The sequence below is a fragment of the Struthio camelus genome, chromosome 3 (assembly GCF_040807025.1).
Source record: "Struthio camelus isolate bStrCam1 chromosome 3, bStrCam1.hap1, whole genome shotgun sequence".
Classification (NCBI taxonomy): Eukaryota; Metazoa; Chordata; class Aves; order Struthioniformes; family Struthionidae; genus Struthio; species Struthio camelus.
Genome location: NC_090944.1, coordinates 115,644,715 through 115,659,079, shown reverse-complemented (window position 1 = coordinate 115,659,079; position 14,365 = coordinate 115,644,715). Strand labels below are relative to the sequence as shown.

At 38.6% G+C, this 14,365-nt stretch overlaps 1 protein-coding gene across 1 annotated transcript in view; it reads left to right on the top strand.

Moving 5' to 3' along the window:
- The window catches only part of USH2A (usherin), a 401,466-nt gene that overhangs the window by 246,801 nt on the left and 140,300 nt on the right, over positions 1 to 14,365 (top strand). The window contains exons 38-39 of the mRNA XM_068939839.1: positions 12,819 to 12,969; positions 13,144 to 13,286. Coding sequence (XP_068795940.1) covers positions 12,819 to 12,969; positions 13,144 to 13,286 — 294 coding nt within the window. The remainder of the gene's footprint in view (positions 1 to 12,818; positions 12,970 to 13,143; positions 13,287 to 14,365) is intronic.

The window sequence follows — 14,365 nt, the reverse complement described above, 5'->3', positions numbered from 1 at the left end:
GAGCAGAGGAGTTGTGCTTGACGATTTCCAATAGTCCCTTCCAACCCCGACTGTTCTGTGATTCAGTGGTCTGTAGAACAGAACCAGAAGTTCATTCTTATAAATACTTCATTTGTTGAAAGTATGTAAAACAGAACATTAACAGATGAGTAGGTATTAAGTAATGCTGCATGAATATTCCTGTGTGGATGGGTTGGGTATAAACAGTTGTGATCCTTTTACCCATTTCATCATATAAGTCAACTGTGTATTTTGTGCGGATTATTTCTGTCTGTAGCAGCCTTGTCTGAATTCCTTTCCATTCACCTTAAATATTAAATATTTTGTTTCAGTGTATGACACCTGCTATATATTGTTATATACCTGTCCATTGAAATGCAATTTTAGTGAGGTACCAATCCGTTAAGACAGGCATCTTTTCCACATTTTAGATGGAATGGAGGTACCACTTTTCATATTCTGTTGTAGTTTATCTGTGTTAGAGCAGTGGCCAAAAAAACGGACACCTGGATTATTCAGTCTAAAGTGACTAAAATTCCCGCTTTCCAGGTAGCGTACTAATCTCTGGGTTCATAAGCAAGGAGGTGGAATACTGCCTATCTGTCCTGTTGCAACTCTGCGGACAAGGAATGCCTTATATACTGGAAAGAAAACAGAGAAGCTACTATTGTAATCCAGGGGTAAGGGCATATCTGTGGTCTGGAGTGAGGTGATATGCATGTGGTCAGCAAAGGCAGACAGGTCCTGTGTTCTGGGCATTTGTGGATCTGGGCCTAAGTTGTTAATCAGTGTAAGCACGAATACCTGAATGTGATCCTATTGCTATTTTCTAATACAGCTTAATTTATTGATACTGCAGCTGTTGTACAAGACTGTAATGTGAAGTGACAGCCATAGCATTGCGGTTGGCAATTTTGAGAAGTGATAAGGAATCTTGTTTACTCTGTAAATGTGATAGTTTGGATTTATAGGCCTTGACCTCATGCGTTACATAAGGGAATAATATGCAGAGGGCGTTTTTTGGTTGATTGTTTGTTATTTTCCTAATTATAATAGTTTCATTTCCAGGACTAAGTGCCTGATTCTACCCTTTGCCATTGTGCCTCTCTTCCTCCTGGGAGTTTTGTGCGTTGATCATTGGCAGGATCTATTTATCTAGGAAAAAACACTCTATACTGTTAATGATGACAGATACAATTAAATTAATTCTCTGCCATCTTCTTTGGTGTATACACACTTTCCCCATTAATATTGATGGGCATTAGAGGCACAAGCACATGTTGGGAGAGCAAGCCCCTGAATGTCATATTTTGCTCTTTGTGGAGCTGACTATATCATTTTATGTCTAAATGTAAGGGAAGCTGCTGACAGTTTTGATATATTAAATTATAACTGAGAACTAATTCAAGGATCAAAGATGCTCTTTGGGAGAGATCACTTTACTGGTAGGAAAAATCATTACCTTTTTTCCCAGTCTCATAGATTTGTACTGTATGTCTTGGAAATATCATTCCCTACAGTTTCTGAATCTTGATGTTTAATTTAACACAAAGGTCTTTGAGCAGCACAATGGGAGGGGGGCTTCTGCTAGTAAAACCTCGTAGAAGGAAATTGAAATGTACATGTTTTTTCTCATTTATCAAAGAAGTGCAAAAATCTAAACTGACATTTTATATCAAATGAATTATGAACTGTGTACTTTGTACCTAAGGGAACAACAACTAAATTAGACTTTTGTTAAAAAGAGAGGGGGGAAAAAATAGGCTTTTAATAAAATATACAGTCATTTTTGGTGTTTTGTCTGAACCTGACATACGCTGTACTTTGCGAAAGAAAACTAGAGAGCATAGGCTACTTCAAAGGCTGTATGCTTTGAATGCTTTAGAGTGAACTGAGGAAAGATAACACACAAACCAGAGCTTCTACGTAATAAGTATTGTTGCTCTGACATATTTGTTTCCATTCTCATCCAACCCAGGTGAGCAGGAAAAGATAATATGCTTTTTACTGGTTTAGAGTTTGATTGAAGCAAGTAGTAAATAAATGTTTTCACTTTCATTTGTCAAAGTACAGTTGTTACTGAAAAATTTCAAAAGACTGGATTGAAGTATGAGAAGGTAAATTTGCAAAGAATTATATCCTCGCTATTTTAAGTGTATGTCTTTAAATTAGCAACACCTCCTGCAGGCAAAAAAAAGGCCTGGCACTCTGTAAAGCTAGTGTTTACAGATGTGAAATTTTGTACATTCCCGATTTCTGAATATCCTTCAATAATTTCACGAGGAATCTAGTTATTTAAGTGCATTGACAGAGAAATACTTCGATATTGTTGTGATGAGCACCTAAACCTTACAGAAGATGGGACATGAAAAGCTAAAATTCCATTTATTCTTTGACAACATATCCCCTGTGTGTTTTTGACAAGGAACACTATATGAACAGAATATTCAAGAATTATTTGCTTTTATCATATTGCTAGCTATTGCTTTTATCATGTCATACACATACACTTCGTTAAGATAAATTGCAGAAGATTAAGAAAATTAAAATATGCAAAAGCTTTCAGAAATTCTGCAAGCTCCTTGCAGAAAACAAAGGTATGTGAAAGGTGATTGTGGGAATATCATATTATGAACACGGTCACAAAATCTAAAGCACAATGAGACCATCCATGTTTGTACCGTTAATGTTATTTTGTATCATTACCACCAGGAGACTATAATCAAAACCAGGGCTCTAATGTGATGTGGTAATGATGATCCATCCTCAGTCCTGATATCCAAATTTGCTCACACCCAAGGAAGGGAAAGCCTCTGCAGTGTAGAACAGTACCTTAGTCTTTAGATAATCCAAACAAAATTGCAACCACCGGTAACAATAAAATAATCTAATCCTTTAATATGTGAGTCTTCTGTGAAGAATGATTTATTTATTGGTATAAACAGTGGCTTTACAGCTGTCTTTCATTAAAAAGTAAAATGATTGTTTTCCTTCATTTATAACTAAATTCTTACTTTCATTATTCAAGAATACTGATTTTTCTAGATATTCTTTCTGTTTATAACTCACAGCACATTATAGTATTTCAGTATTTAAATTCCACTAGAAATGTGGCAGTGAAAATGCCCGTTTTCCTGATAGAAAAAGGGAAGGAGAAGAAGCGGAAGGTGGAAGGGGTGTAGTGTTGGGGGTGAGCCCTGGAGAGTCGGACTTCCTGCGCATGCTATCTGTGGAGGAGATGAGATAGATGGAGACAATGACTGTAGGTGGGAAGAGCCACTTCCTTCTTTCTCAACACCTGCCTCCCATTTTCCTTAATTGAGACTTTTTTCTTTTTGATTTCCAGACATGACATGAAGAAGTTAATTAGTAGTTGTGACCCAACCCAGCTCTGGGTTGCCTGGATTACTGGAAGTAGAATCTTTGGGGAAACCTCTTTTCCTTCTCCTCTTCCTGCAAACGGCGCGCAAAAAATGTCTGTTACGGCTTCAGTTGTTTCCTGGCCAAAAAGGAGTCCAGTGACCTGGATCTTGTTGGACCTTGGAGCTGTAATAAGACTGCAGCACCCACTGTGCTGCAGATCTTGTCAGATCTGTTTTCTATTTGTGGACGCTCTCAAGCTTGGATTCTATGAGAAATGGCAGTCTTTCACACCATCCTCCAAGTAGCTCGAAGAAATTTATTGATTTAAAATAACTAGAGTTAACTTCATTATGGATCTGATTTATTTGCAGAACTGCATTGCTCTCCAATCTGTACAGTCAGGAATATATAAACTGATGCTTCTGTTGAAATGCTCATTACATGGTAATGTTTTGTTTTCTGCTAGCAAGGAAAATGTTTTCTTGAGCGAGAGTCTACAGCCACATTCATGCTGCAGATGTGCACATACTGCTAGTGTCTGAGCCAGGAGACTTCTTGTCTAACTAGCACACGCACATCGCTTCCAATATCTCACTTTCTGTAAGGCTTCATTAGGTTGCTGTATTTCCTTGGTTTCTCTCTTTGGCTTGAGGTAGAGCATTCATCCTGTCCACTTGCATGAGTAGAGTGCTGCTTTTTTGTTTTTGAAGTTCCTATGTTGTTTTTTTACTTTCAGTCATAAAGCAAAAGATATAGGATATTAAATATTTATTTTCAACAGGCCTTAACTTGTGCTGCCAGCTGAGGTATGTACATCTTGCAGCATCACTGCCTCCATGCCTTTTCCTCTTCCTTTGTTGCTTCTTCATCTTCTGCCATGTTAATGTAACCCTCATTGAAAGATTAGGCTGAAAAAGAGTAAATCAGGAAATCATCTTGTGCATCTTCTCTCCTCAAAACCATACATATGTCTCATTTCTGGTAAGATATTTGTTTAGTCTGATTGAGATTTTCCACTTTGAAATCTTTCTTTCAGCAGTTTAATCTCATTACTATATGTCCTGATTACCAGGGAGACAGATATTTTTATTTCTCTTTACAAAACTTCTGTGAAGTTTAGGATTGCTATCAGTCCATCCCTTGCTCTTCTCTTCTTTACCCTAAGCAGGTTTAGACTGTCTTCCCTGGTCTTATCCCAATTATCAATGAGCTCATTTGCTTTTTTTGTTGCTTTGGGGAATCACGTATTTCTAGAGCTGTGGAACTTACTAAAAAAGGTTGCTCCAGACTCTTCTAGATCCTTCATCTGCTTTCCAAGGTCCTCTTCCTCCTTGAAACCAGCTGTACTGGCAACGTAGGACCAAGAGTTGTCTTTCATCTGCTGTCTTGCAGCTTATCTCGCACTCTTTACCATCAGGGAAGAAAGAAAACTCTTCCATCTTCCTACCATCTACACTGTAATGGTTTAAAGGCCTTTCAGGACTTTCTCAAGAGAAGTATTTGAGTCCTCTATGAGCACCTGCTCACCCATAGATATATTTCACCACATAACAGCAAGGAAGGGGAGTAGCCATGCTCAGAATGATATTGCCTAGTAGCCTGTTAGCTACCATCAGCGAGATAGATTGCCTCTTCCAGTTCAGCTGGTGAGACTTGGAAATATCATGCCTGTTCCAGGAATGTAAACTTTTGTCTGCCAGCTTACACTCCTCCTCCTCTTGCCTGCTATGTCAAATTAGAGGACTGAACAACAGTGCTATCTTTTGGGAGCAATCATATTCCTCTGCCATGTTTTGGTTCAGGATAGAAAATTAAAACATGACCACTGAAGATCAAATGAAACCCTTGATTAGTGTCCCCCATCTGATTCATGTGGTAGATTTTCCTCTCTGTTTGTGAACACTCAGTTTCCTGAATTGCACTTCAATGACTGTTGATGGAATGGATGAGATGTCCCTCAATAATTATCTGTGGTTGTTGCTGTGGTTGTGACAACATCTGACAGGTGCCACACAGGCAAGCGTGGGACTCTGGATGGTGCAGCCCATAGAAGAGGCATTTGCTCTGGGTTGCTCCCCAGGAGTTACCAAACTGGGGGTGCACCATGGCCGGCGCCACCACACTGTGGTGTTGCTGTAGCCTGGGGGCGCATCCTCCAAAGACCCCAAGATTGACAAATCCAGACAAAGGAGAAGTGAGACTGCAGACCCACTTAAGATCTCATGTTGTGGAGCCATTCCTCACAGAATGACCTGTTAATGGGTGCACTGTTACCGAGGGAGCAGTGCTGTGGGCTGAGCACGAGGTTACCCCCGGGGTGTGCGGGATGTGTGCACTGCTATTGCCTGGAGCCATGCAGCTTTTGTGTCACTGTTGGCTGGCGTTGTTCTGACTGGTTATAAAAGAGAGTAAGCCACACAGGTTGGTGTGTGGACTCCAACCCACAGCCAGCTGGCCTGCAGACCCGAGGACCCACCTGTCAGTGGGGACGCCCCTGATGTCAACAGCACAGTGAGGAGAAACCGGGGAAAACTGTACTGGAAGGGTGGTCCCTAAGGGATGAGAGCAGTCACTGGTACCGTGCACCTGTAATTGAACTGTAGAGCTCTGATATGTATATATATTTTCAGTTATGTTACATTTCTAGCTATACTATACTTTTAGCTTTGTTATAACCTCTTATCTCTAATAAATTCTCATACTTGACAAATCAAGTTCAGTACAACTAACCCTGGAATCGGAAAGAATTGCGGATACCCCTCTGTTGGCGCATCACATCTTAGCGACACGGATTGTCGCTACCTAATCCAGGAAGCAAGAAAGCGGTAAAGCCACCATGAAGTTCTTTGAAATTACACCATCAGCATTAAGAAAGTAATCTTAGTTTATCCAGGTGTCTCCTCGCCAACTCTCTGAGAGTCTCTCACCAGAGGTGGAAGGTGCTAGTGTTTGCATCAATGTGACCCACTAATATGCCTGCTTCTGGCCATAGTTCTCTACCTCTAGCTATCAATTTTAAGGGAAGCTGCAAGATTTTGAAGATGTTTTCAGATTATCTCACCTTCTACTTTTTCAAACAAAAAAGGGCAAAAAAGCGAAAAGTATCATCCTGAAATTCCCTTTGCAGCTGCTTAATGCAGGAAGCTGAAGATATCACAAAAATATGGACAGAATCTTGTTCCCGCCCCTCCTGCCACATCTGTTCCCCTAAGTAAGTGAAAAATGGCAGTTATGTTGCATGTGTAAAGGAAGATCTGATAGTTTCTCAAAGCCGCTTCACAGAGGTATTTCATTTCCGAAATGACAAGAGTCACAATTTACCCACAGGAGTTGTTTTTTTAACGCTGATTTCTGCCTAATTTTTTAATACCAATCCTTATGTTTTTTCCTCATAACTTTTTTTTTTATTAATTTTGTGATATGACAGTTATTGGCTAGGTATCCTTTCAAACAGCAGGATGAATAATGGGTTTTACTGGGCAGTTATAAATTCCATCCAGTATCTTTATTACAGGTATTATAACCATTAATCATTCAGCTAATTGCCTATTGGCATTCTTTTGTAGCTTTTAAGAGTTTAGCAAAGTTCTTGCTGGATAACATAGATAAACTCCTGTCTAGCATGACGGAAGAAAAGCAGGTTACCTCTTGTTGTATAGCCGTAAGGTAAATCAGACAAATGTACAAGATATTTTTTTAGTGTCGACTTAGTAAAAGATAATACCTTGGAAAGGGGCTTGTCTTTCACTTATTTTCACTTGAGACCCATATCCTGATTGCAGATGTACGTGCAGAAAAGTTTGTTAAAAGGCGGGGGAAGGCTGAGTTTTGTTTTCTTTAGAGCAGTATTAATAAGGAATATGTACGCCCTGTCTGGGATTTCATAGGAGGATTGTTTTAAACTTCAGGTCTCCGGGCCACTGCATAAAGCTCGAGCTGATTTTCAGGGCTCTACTATAATTGTACTGTGCAGCTTGGAATACCAATAGTGCAAGTGGAGGAAAGTTTGTAGTTAAATCTTACACAGTGAATTCAGATGAAGATAAATCTTAGATTTTCAAGCTTTATATTTTAGTTTCTCCAAGTGATACTGTGTGCTACTGATATAAGTAGCATTAAGGATGAAAAAGTGAACAGGTCTGCAAAGCAACTCCTTTTCAAATGAAATTATTATTATAACAGAAATCAGCTCTATGAAGCAGGATAAATCATGAAGAGAGAATGAGATATTTCTGTACCTTATTTATGTTATATAGTTGGAAGGAAAATTTTAAGAACATTGGGTGTGAACAGGTGTGGATTTACTGGGAGGTTTAAAGAGGTTTTAAACCACTGCTTTATGTCTCCTTTGTTGCTTTTTCCCATACTGCAGCTTCTCTTTCTTTCCCAGCTCCGTATGCCAGAGGAAGGCAGGCAGAAGGCCACCAGGGACCTTGCATATCATATGAGTGGCTGTGTGTTGAGCAAGGGTGTATAACAGAAAACTAACACTAGGGCTATGTTTCTACGTGGTAGGTGTATTATTAGGTGGAGATGTATCCGTAACTGAAAACAGACATTGTTGGAGTTATACAATTAAAAGGAAGATCCAAGAATGCTCTATGCAATTGTTACGCATTGAATAGGTGGAAAACAAGGTGACTGAATACATACATTAAATGAGAAATCAATAGCAACTGAGTGCATTCACTATGCGTTGGATAGGTGAGATGGCTGGGAAAACAGGGTTAAAAAAGCAAAGTAAACTTCAATGAACCTGTGAAGATAAGAAACAAAAAAAGCAATCTTCTGCTTTGCCAACAGATAAAGGTTTATAACTAGCATGCCCTTCTGGTGATGACATATGGCCCAGCAACATGGCCTGTCTTTCAGCTAAATGAAACAAAACCACAATGTCCATATTGAAAATTATGGAGAGTGCAATGACTGGAATTATTTGGACTGACCAAACAGCTAGATAACAGGCATACTTGAGAAAATCAGGAGAAACAAAGGTCAAGGTGCAGAACATATTGCCATAGAAAGTGCCAAAATGAGATGTTCTCAGTATGGGTGCCTAAAACAAAAAATGAATCAGGAGTATCTAAACAACTAATGCAATGAAATAATGAAATGGGATTTGTGAGTTGAACCTGGAAAGGGATGAGTGTGGGCATGACTGAACGAGACATTCATCTAAAGGCAGACTTACTGAAATTGTTCCTTGCTGTTATGACACAAACTGTGAAGAGCCAATTTTCTTTCCTCTGTAGTTAAATGTCTGCAGTTATCATTTGCATGCACATGGGTGTGAAAAATATTTAGATAAGACGCAAATGCATCATCTGTGCTAAATATTTTGCACATGCAGATGTGGCAGACTATAGAGTTACATTTGCATAGTTCCAAACTCTTCTAGTTGGCTGTCTGCAGATATTATGGATACAGCAGGGCCAGGGAATATCTGATGACTGTTAAAAGCGTGTCACTTCACCAATGGGGCTGTGAGTTTATGCCAGTTTGATAGGCATCAAATCAATTTCTTTTGGCTTTTCTTAAAACGCAATAATGCAGACATTTTTAACACTAAATAATAGTTTTCCTAATGATAATTCTCTCTTAATAATGTTACTTAAAATCTTCTACTTTCAGATGATTTAAATTTCAAGTATATTCTTATGGTAAGTATAGTCAGTATCTCTCAAAAAAGTAGTCTTTTAACATGGAGAAAATATTTAAATGCAAGCATTTAACATAATGCTTGTGGTCCTAAAAAAGCCAAATCCTTACAAAGCTGACGAATACCGCAGCTGTTGTTTAAGATGAGGAAACTGAGGCAAGAAGTTAAAATCAGTTTTCAAAGACTATTTTCAAAGCATGTTAGTGGCAGATCAGGGATCAAATCTTTCTTAACTTATCTGCATGTACCTGGGTATCTAGAATATATTAGTGTCAACTTGAAACGATCTTTAATTTTTTATTATTTTGTAGGGTTGTTTATTAGTTAATACTTTGTTTAAAATTGACATCTGATTAATTATTTTATTCAGCCTTTGTAGTCTCTTCGTAGATAAAGCGTGACTTTCTACCCTGCTAAGTGAGGATTTACTGGGCTAGATGTTGATTCAGTAGGTTGCAAGTGGAGTGGTTGCCCCCTGAGGGTCATATTAAAGCTTGAGGGGAGCTTTTTGAGCAACATTGCATCTTAAAGGCGATATATCAAGCTGATAGATACATGGTTCTTCTGTTGAGAAATTTGCAGTAGAATTATTGCTGGTTGCCAGTTATTACTTGGATAGTAAAGAGTCTCTTGGGAATATGGGTTGGCTAAAAAGAGTTAAGCTGAGGGAAATATTACACTGAAGACCTTGATGATGATGAATGTTTGAAATAATAAAGGATGTTTTGTATGCAGTTTAGAAATGCCAGTTTTTGGTGGAAGTGCTCTGTGGTTTTAATGATTGAAGTGTGATTAGTTTTACAGAGCACCTTTCTCGTTATGACTCAGCAGAGACTCAAAAATTTGATGATTGTAAGGTCCTGCCCCATTGTCCCATTCTCTCGGAAGTGCTTATTAATGACATTCTTTGCTATCTACAGGAAATATTTTAGATAATTTTGCTGTATATTCTAACATGTTGGCTTGAAAGTAAGGTGGTAGGCTTGTTCTACAGCTCAGTTGACATTCATAGGGGAGATTTTTCCAAATTTTCTACTCTTCCTTATGTTGTATTTTTGTTGGTAGAAGAGATTTGAACATTTAGCTGTGATTACCTACACTATTAAAATAACATCTGCACTGTAAATTGTTATTGACATTTAGACAGCTACATATTTGTTACCTGATGAACATTCCTATATCACTATAATAACCACCACTATACGTACCTAAAGCTTACTCAGAGGTCTTACTTTGTGGATCTCAGAGAGCTTTACAAAGGAGGATAAGTATTATTATCTCCATTTAACATATTGAGAAATGAAAGACAAAGGTGAAGTGATATGTCCTGGCAGAGCTGGAAATAAATTTAACACTTTTGTATCCTCAGTGAGTTGGTAACACTGTCTCTTCAATGACAATGTGAAATTTGTCTTCCTGGCCAAATTATAGCTCAGCTAATTAGATTCGTTTTTAGATTTAGCTTTTCTGCTCTGCAGAATTTCCGTGTCCACTTGAACAGTTGACACGTTTTAAACTTCAGACACAGTTCAGTTTTGAATGAGGTAGTACCCTGCTTTGAGGGGATATTGAGTCTTTCTGCTTGTATCAGCTTGTCAAAACACTTTAAAACTTTCTGATAAAGGTTTTTACAATAATAGTGCCATCTTTCTTGTGCTGGCAGACCTTGCACGCTACCAACTTTAGGAATCACTTTTTAAAGGGATGCCAAAATAGTTCATAATTATCTGCAAGTACTGTATTTTCTATCCATAAGATTTAAATCCCCCTATTGCAAGGCCTAACGCTAACCTTAGTTATGTTGCTGCTAAATAGAACAATGTAAAGTGAAGTAAATGTATGTTCTCCATTTTACTGTGAGTGTGATTTAATTTACATATAGAGGCATTTGGTATGCAGATGTTTAATTTTGATGGCTCACGTGGAGGGATGTAGGGGGCTGTTGCAGCTAAATAGTCTTCTGCCTTCTTCCCTCTGAGCTGAGGTGCTCACAGTTTCTTGACTGGCCTTGAAGGTGTTGGCAAGGGATTTGTGTGCCACAAATCACCTTAGGCTTGGCCATCTTCTGAATTTGGAAGCAGGAAGTTTAAAGGTTTACTTGGGGTTCACCAGAGTCATCACCTAGGTCTAGGTAGCAGCAAGAGGAGGGGCTTCCAAGGATGGCCAGTCTGGCTAAGACCTAACGGTGTTATGTTGCCTTTTTCGTGGTAACAGAGGGAGGGGGGAAGGGAGCAAGGGAAGTAGGCTAGATATCCCATCCCATTTCTTCATGTCTTGAGAAGACAAGGAGAGGCTGCATGGCTAAGGGCCAATTCTCAAAAGTAAAAGGTCTGGTAATAATTCAGAGACCTCAGCAGCCAGCTCATCCTGTGAAGACTGGTGGACCTTGAACTTAGAGGAGAAGGAATAAGAATCTCCAGGTTGGGGCAAGCCGTGTCTTCTCCCTTTCTGTGTAATATGACTCGGAGCTGGAACTGGAGAGCTATACATTTGCTCAGTCATAGAAATGTGTAATGAGAGTAATATAGCCAGGTGCTAGTTTATGCCTCCATGTGTGTATGTATCTCAGTATAAATAAAAGCTTTTGTATATGACTGATGACTGGTTTTTGTTAAGAGTCAGTGCCATCCTTTCATCTTTTTCAGGGAGAGAATGATTCAGTCTCTCACCAGGTCTATTCCTTCCCCCTTAATAATCCATACATATTCATGTGGTAAATTAAGATTATGAAACTTATTAAAAGCTATTGTTTGCTTTTCTGTCCAGATTAGTGAATTTGACTCTCAGGTGCTGTTCTTCAGTCAGCACACTGTCCTACAAGTGTACTGAGCCATAGCTTGGCCTACAACTGCGCCTAAAGTAGCAGATCTGTGAGACTGATTTTCAATATAGAGAAAGAAAACAGTAACAACAAAAAAAAAATTTCTATTGGAATGACCAAAGAAAGAAGTAAATAGTAGCTAGTGGACAATGAAAAGCAAAAACATTAGACAAGAGTTTAAATGACAAAGGCAGTAACTTTCTAGTATTTTAACTTTCTGGAAAAGAACTACAGTGATATACATCACATATAAAAGTTTCAGATGTGTTTGTTTCCAGAAAGTTTCTCCAATAGATCTTTTTTAAAGAAAAACATACGAAGCCATAAACTCACAGATGTGAAATGGCATAGTTCTTTTTACTGCATGCAGTGAAATTTGCAGCAGTTAAAGGTCATCGGTGGTATCGCTAATGACACATTTTGATCTGGAGTTCCTGGGCTTTATAAAAATTAATTTACTTAACAAAACAGTGGGCTAGAGACTGAGACTTCAATGAATCCATTCTGATTTTTATCAAAAGACCTTTCTTTCCTCAAAATTTCTGCTCTTTTAAAATTATTATTAAGGTATAAGAGTGGGAAGGTGATAAAAGACATGATCAGTTTTACTCTTGCTGGAACAGGAGTAAAACTCACATTTCTGTGAGCAGTTCTTTAACTTCTGAGAGTGGCAGAACTGGGCAGTAGGAGAAGTAGATAATATATTAACAGGTGTTAGAGAATATGTTCCTTCTGAACTCCTTTTGGTGTTTGGGGGTTTGCTTTTAGCAAAATCGTATTCGTGTAACTGTATTGCAAAGACAAAAATAAAGAAAAATCATAGTTCAGTAGTGAAAATGTTAAACTAAATGGACCATGTTAACATTGCTGTTGATCCTGAGGAAGAGTTTTTCCAGTATATGGAGCATTTTGTTTCCATTCAGCATATGTTCTCCATGGTTTTCTCTGCTCTAATTCATCCGTGTTTTTTGACAGCTCCAGATGGCGTGATGCCTCCAAGGCTTTCATCTGCCACTCCGACCAGTCTTCAGGTTGCCTGGTCTACACCAGTTCGTAACAATGCCCCAGGCTTGCCCAGCTACCGACTCCAGATGAGGCCGAAGCATTCTGCTGGTGACATTCTAGAGTACGCGGACCATAACAAGGCCACTGTAAACTGTTAAGCAGGAGTGGTCCTATTATCTTGAATATGGCTCACCTTTAGGGTGGCTGGGTTTGTTTGTGAGACATAGAGGATGTTAGTTAGTCTTTCACCGCTGGCATATGCAGCACTCTTAACTAGCACTGCTTTTCTCTGCAGGTTGCTTTCCAGCCCTACCGCTTCCTTACAGCACAGGGTCAGAGATCTGCAGCCATACACTGCATATGAGATGAGAGTGGTTGCTTCCAACGGTTATGGCACTGCTTACAGCAGCTGGGCTTCAATGACTACAGCAGAAGACAGTAAGCAGTCCAATCTTATTTAGCTCCCTTTAGCAGAAAATATAAATAACATTTCAGCTGCCATTGCACATAATTTCTTTTGGTTATCTAGCTTTCTCAGTTACATAGCAATGATGTATTTCCTTCCTGAATGTGGAGCATGGGTTATCTGAGGTTTTCATTAAACAAGTGTATTTAAATACATATTTTGGGAATAAGTATCTAATTTCTTTATACTATACCCTCCCATGCATATGTTTTCATATATAGTTAGGTTAAGAAATACTACAGCTTTTTGAATGGAATGCCTTTATATACAGGGACTTGATTCTGATTTCACACATACCAGAGAAAATAAGTTGAGGTTAATAGTATGTGACAGTTGTCTTATTTCTGTGTTGAGAATACCTAAGCTGTACCACTGCTGGAAAGACCTTTTCATTATAACTGGTCTGTGCTGTGCTAATTCAAACTAGTCGTCTACAGGTCTAAAACTCAGTTTGTCATTGCCAGTCCCATCATTTTCTTCATTAATAACTCTTATGTTCTGCATACTCACTCCACTTACATTTTTTCAACAGCCCTTTAATTTAACAGACAGGTGTCAGCATACAGGTACAGCCATTTCAGTTGGCAGGCTAGGAATTTGCACCTGGTGCAGTGTTTAAGCAAAAACTGATGACAAAGCTGGAATTTACTGTACATGAAGTACATAATATTCAGCTATTTTTTTTAGAAACTTAGCTATTACATTACTTTTCTTCTACACTGTAATAGGATACCTAATAGCATACTTTTTGGAAAAAGCTGTTGTTTTCAGATAATATCTTTCTTAGTCTATAAACCTGTAATGGTCCCATTGTACTAGATTTTAGAACAAGTGATGTATTTTCTAAAGAGAGTTTTCCTGTGACGTCTTGTTTAATAAGAAAGCAAGAAATTCTGAGGAGAAAAGATATGTATTCGATTTTATGATACACATCCAAAATCTTAACTTCCTGGTTTCATTATTAACTGGCTTACACTGCATACATACTGAAGTGCATTGTACTGTTACTCTTTTACACTGATATGAGATCTGTATTCAGGACTGTGCGCTT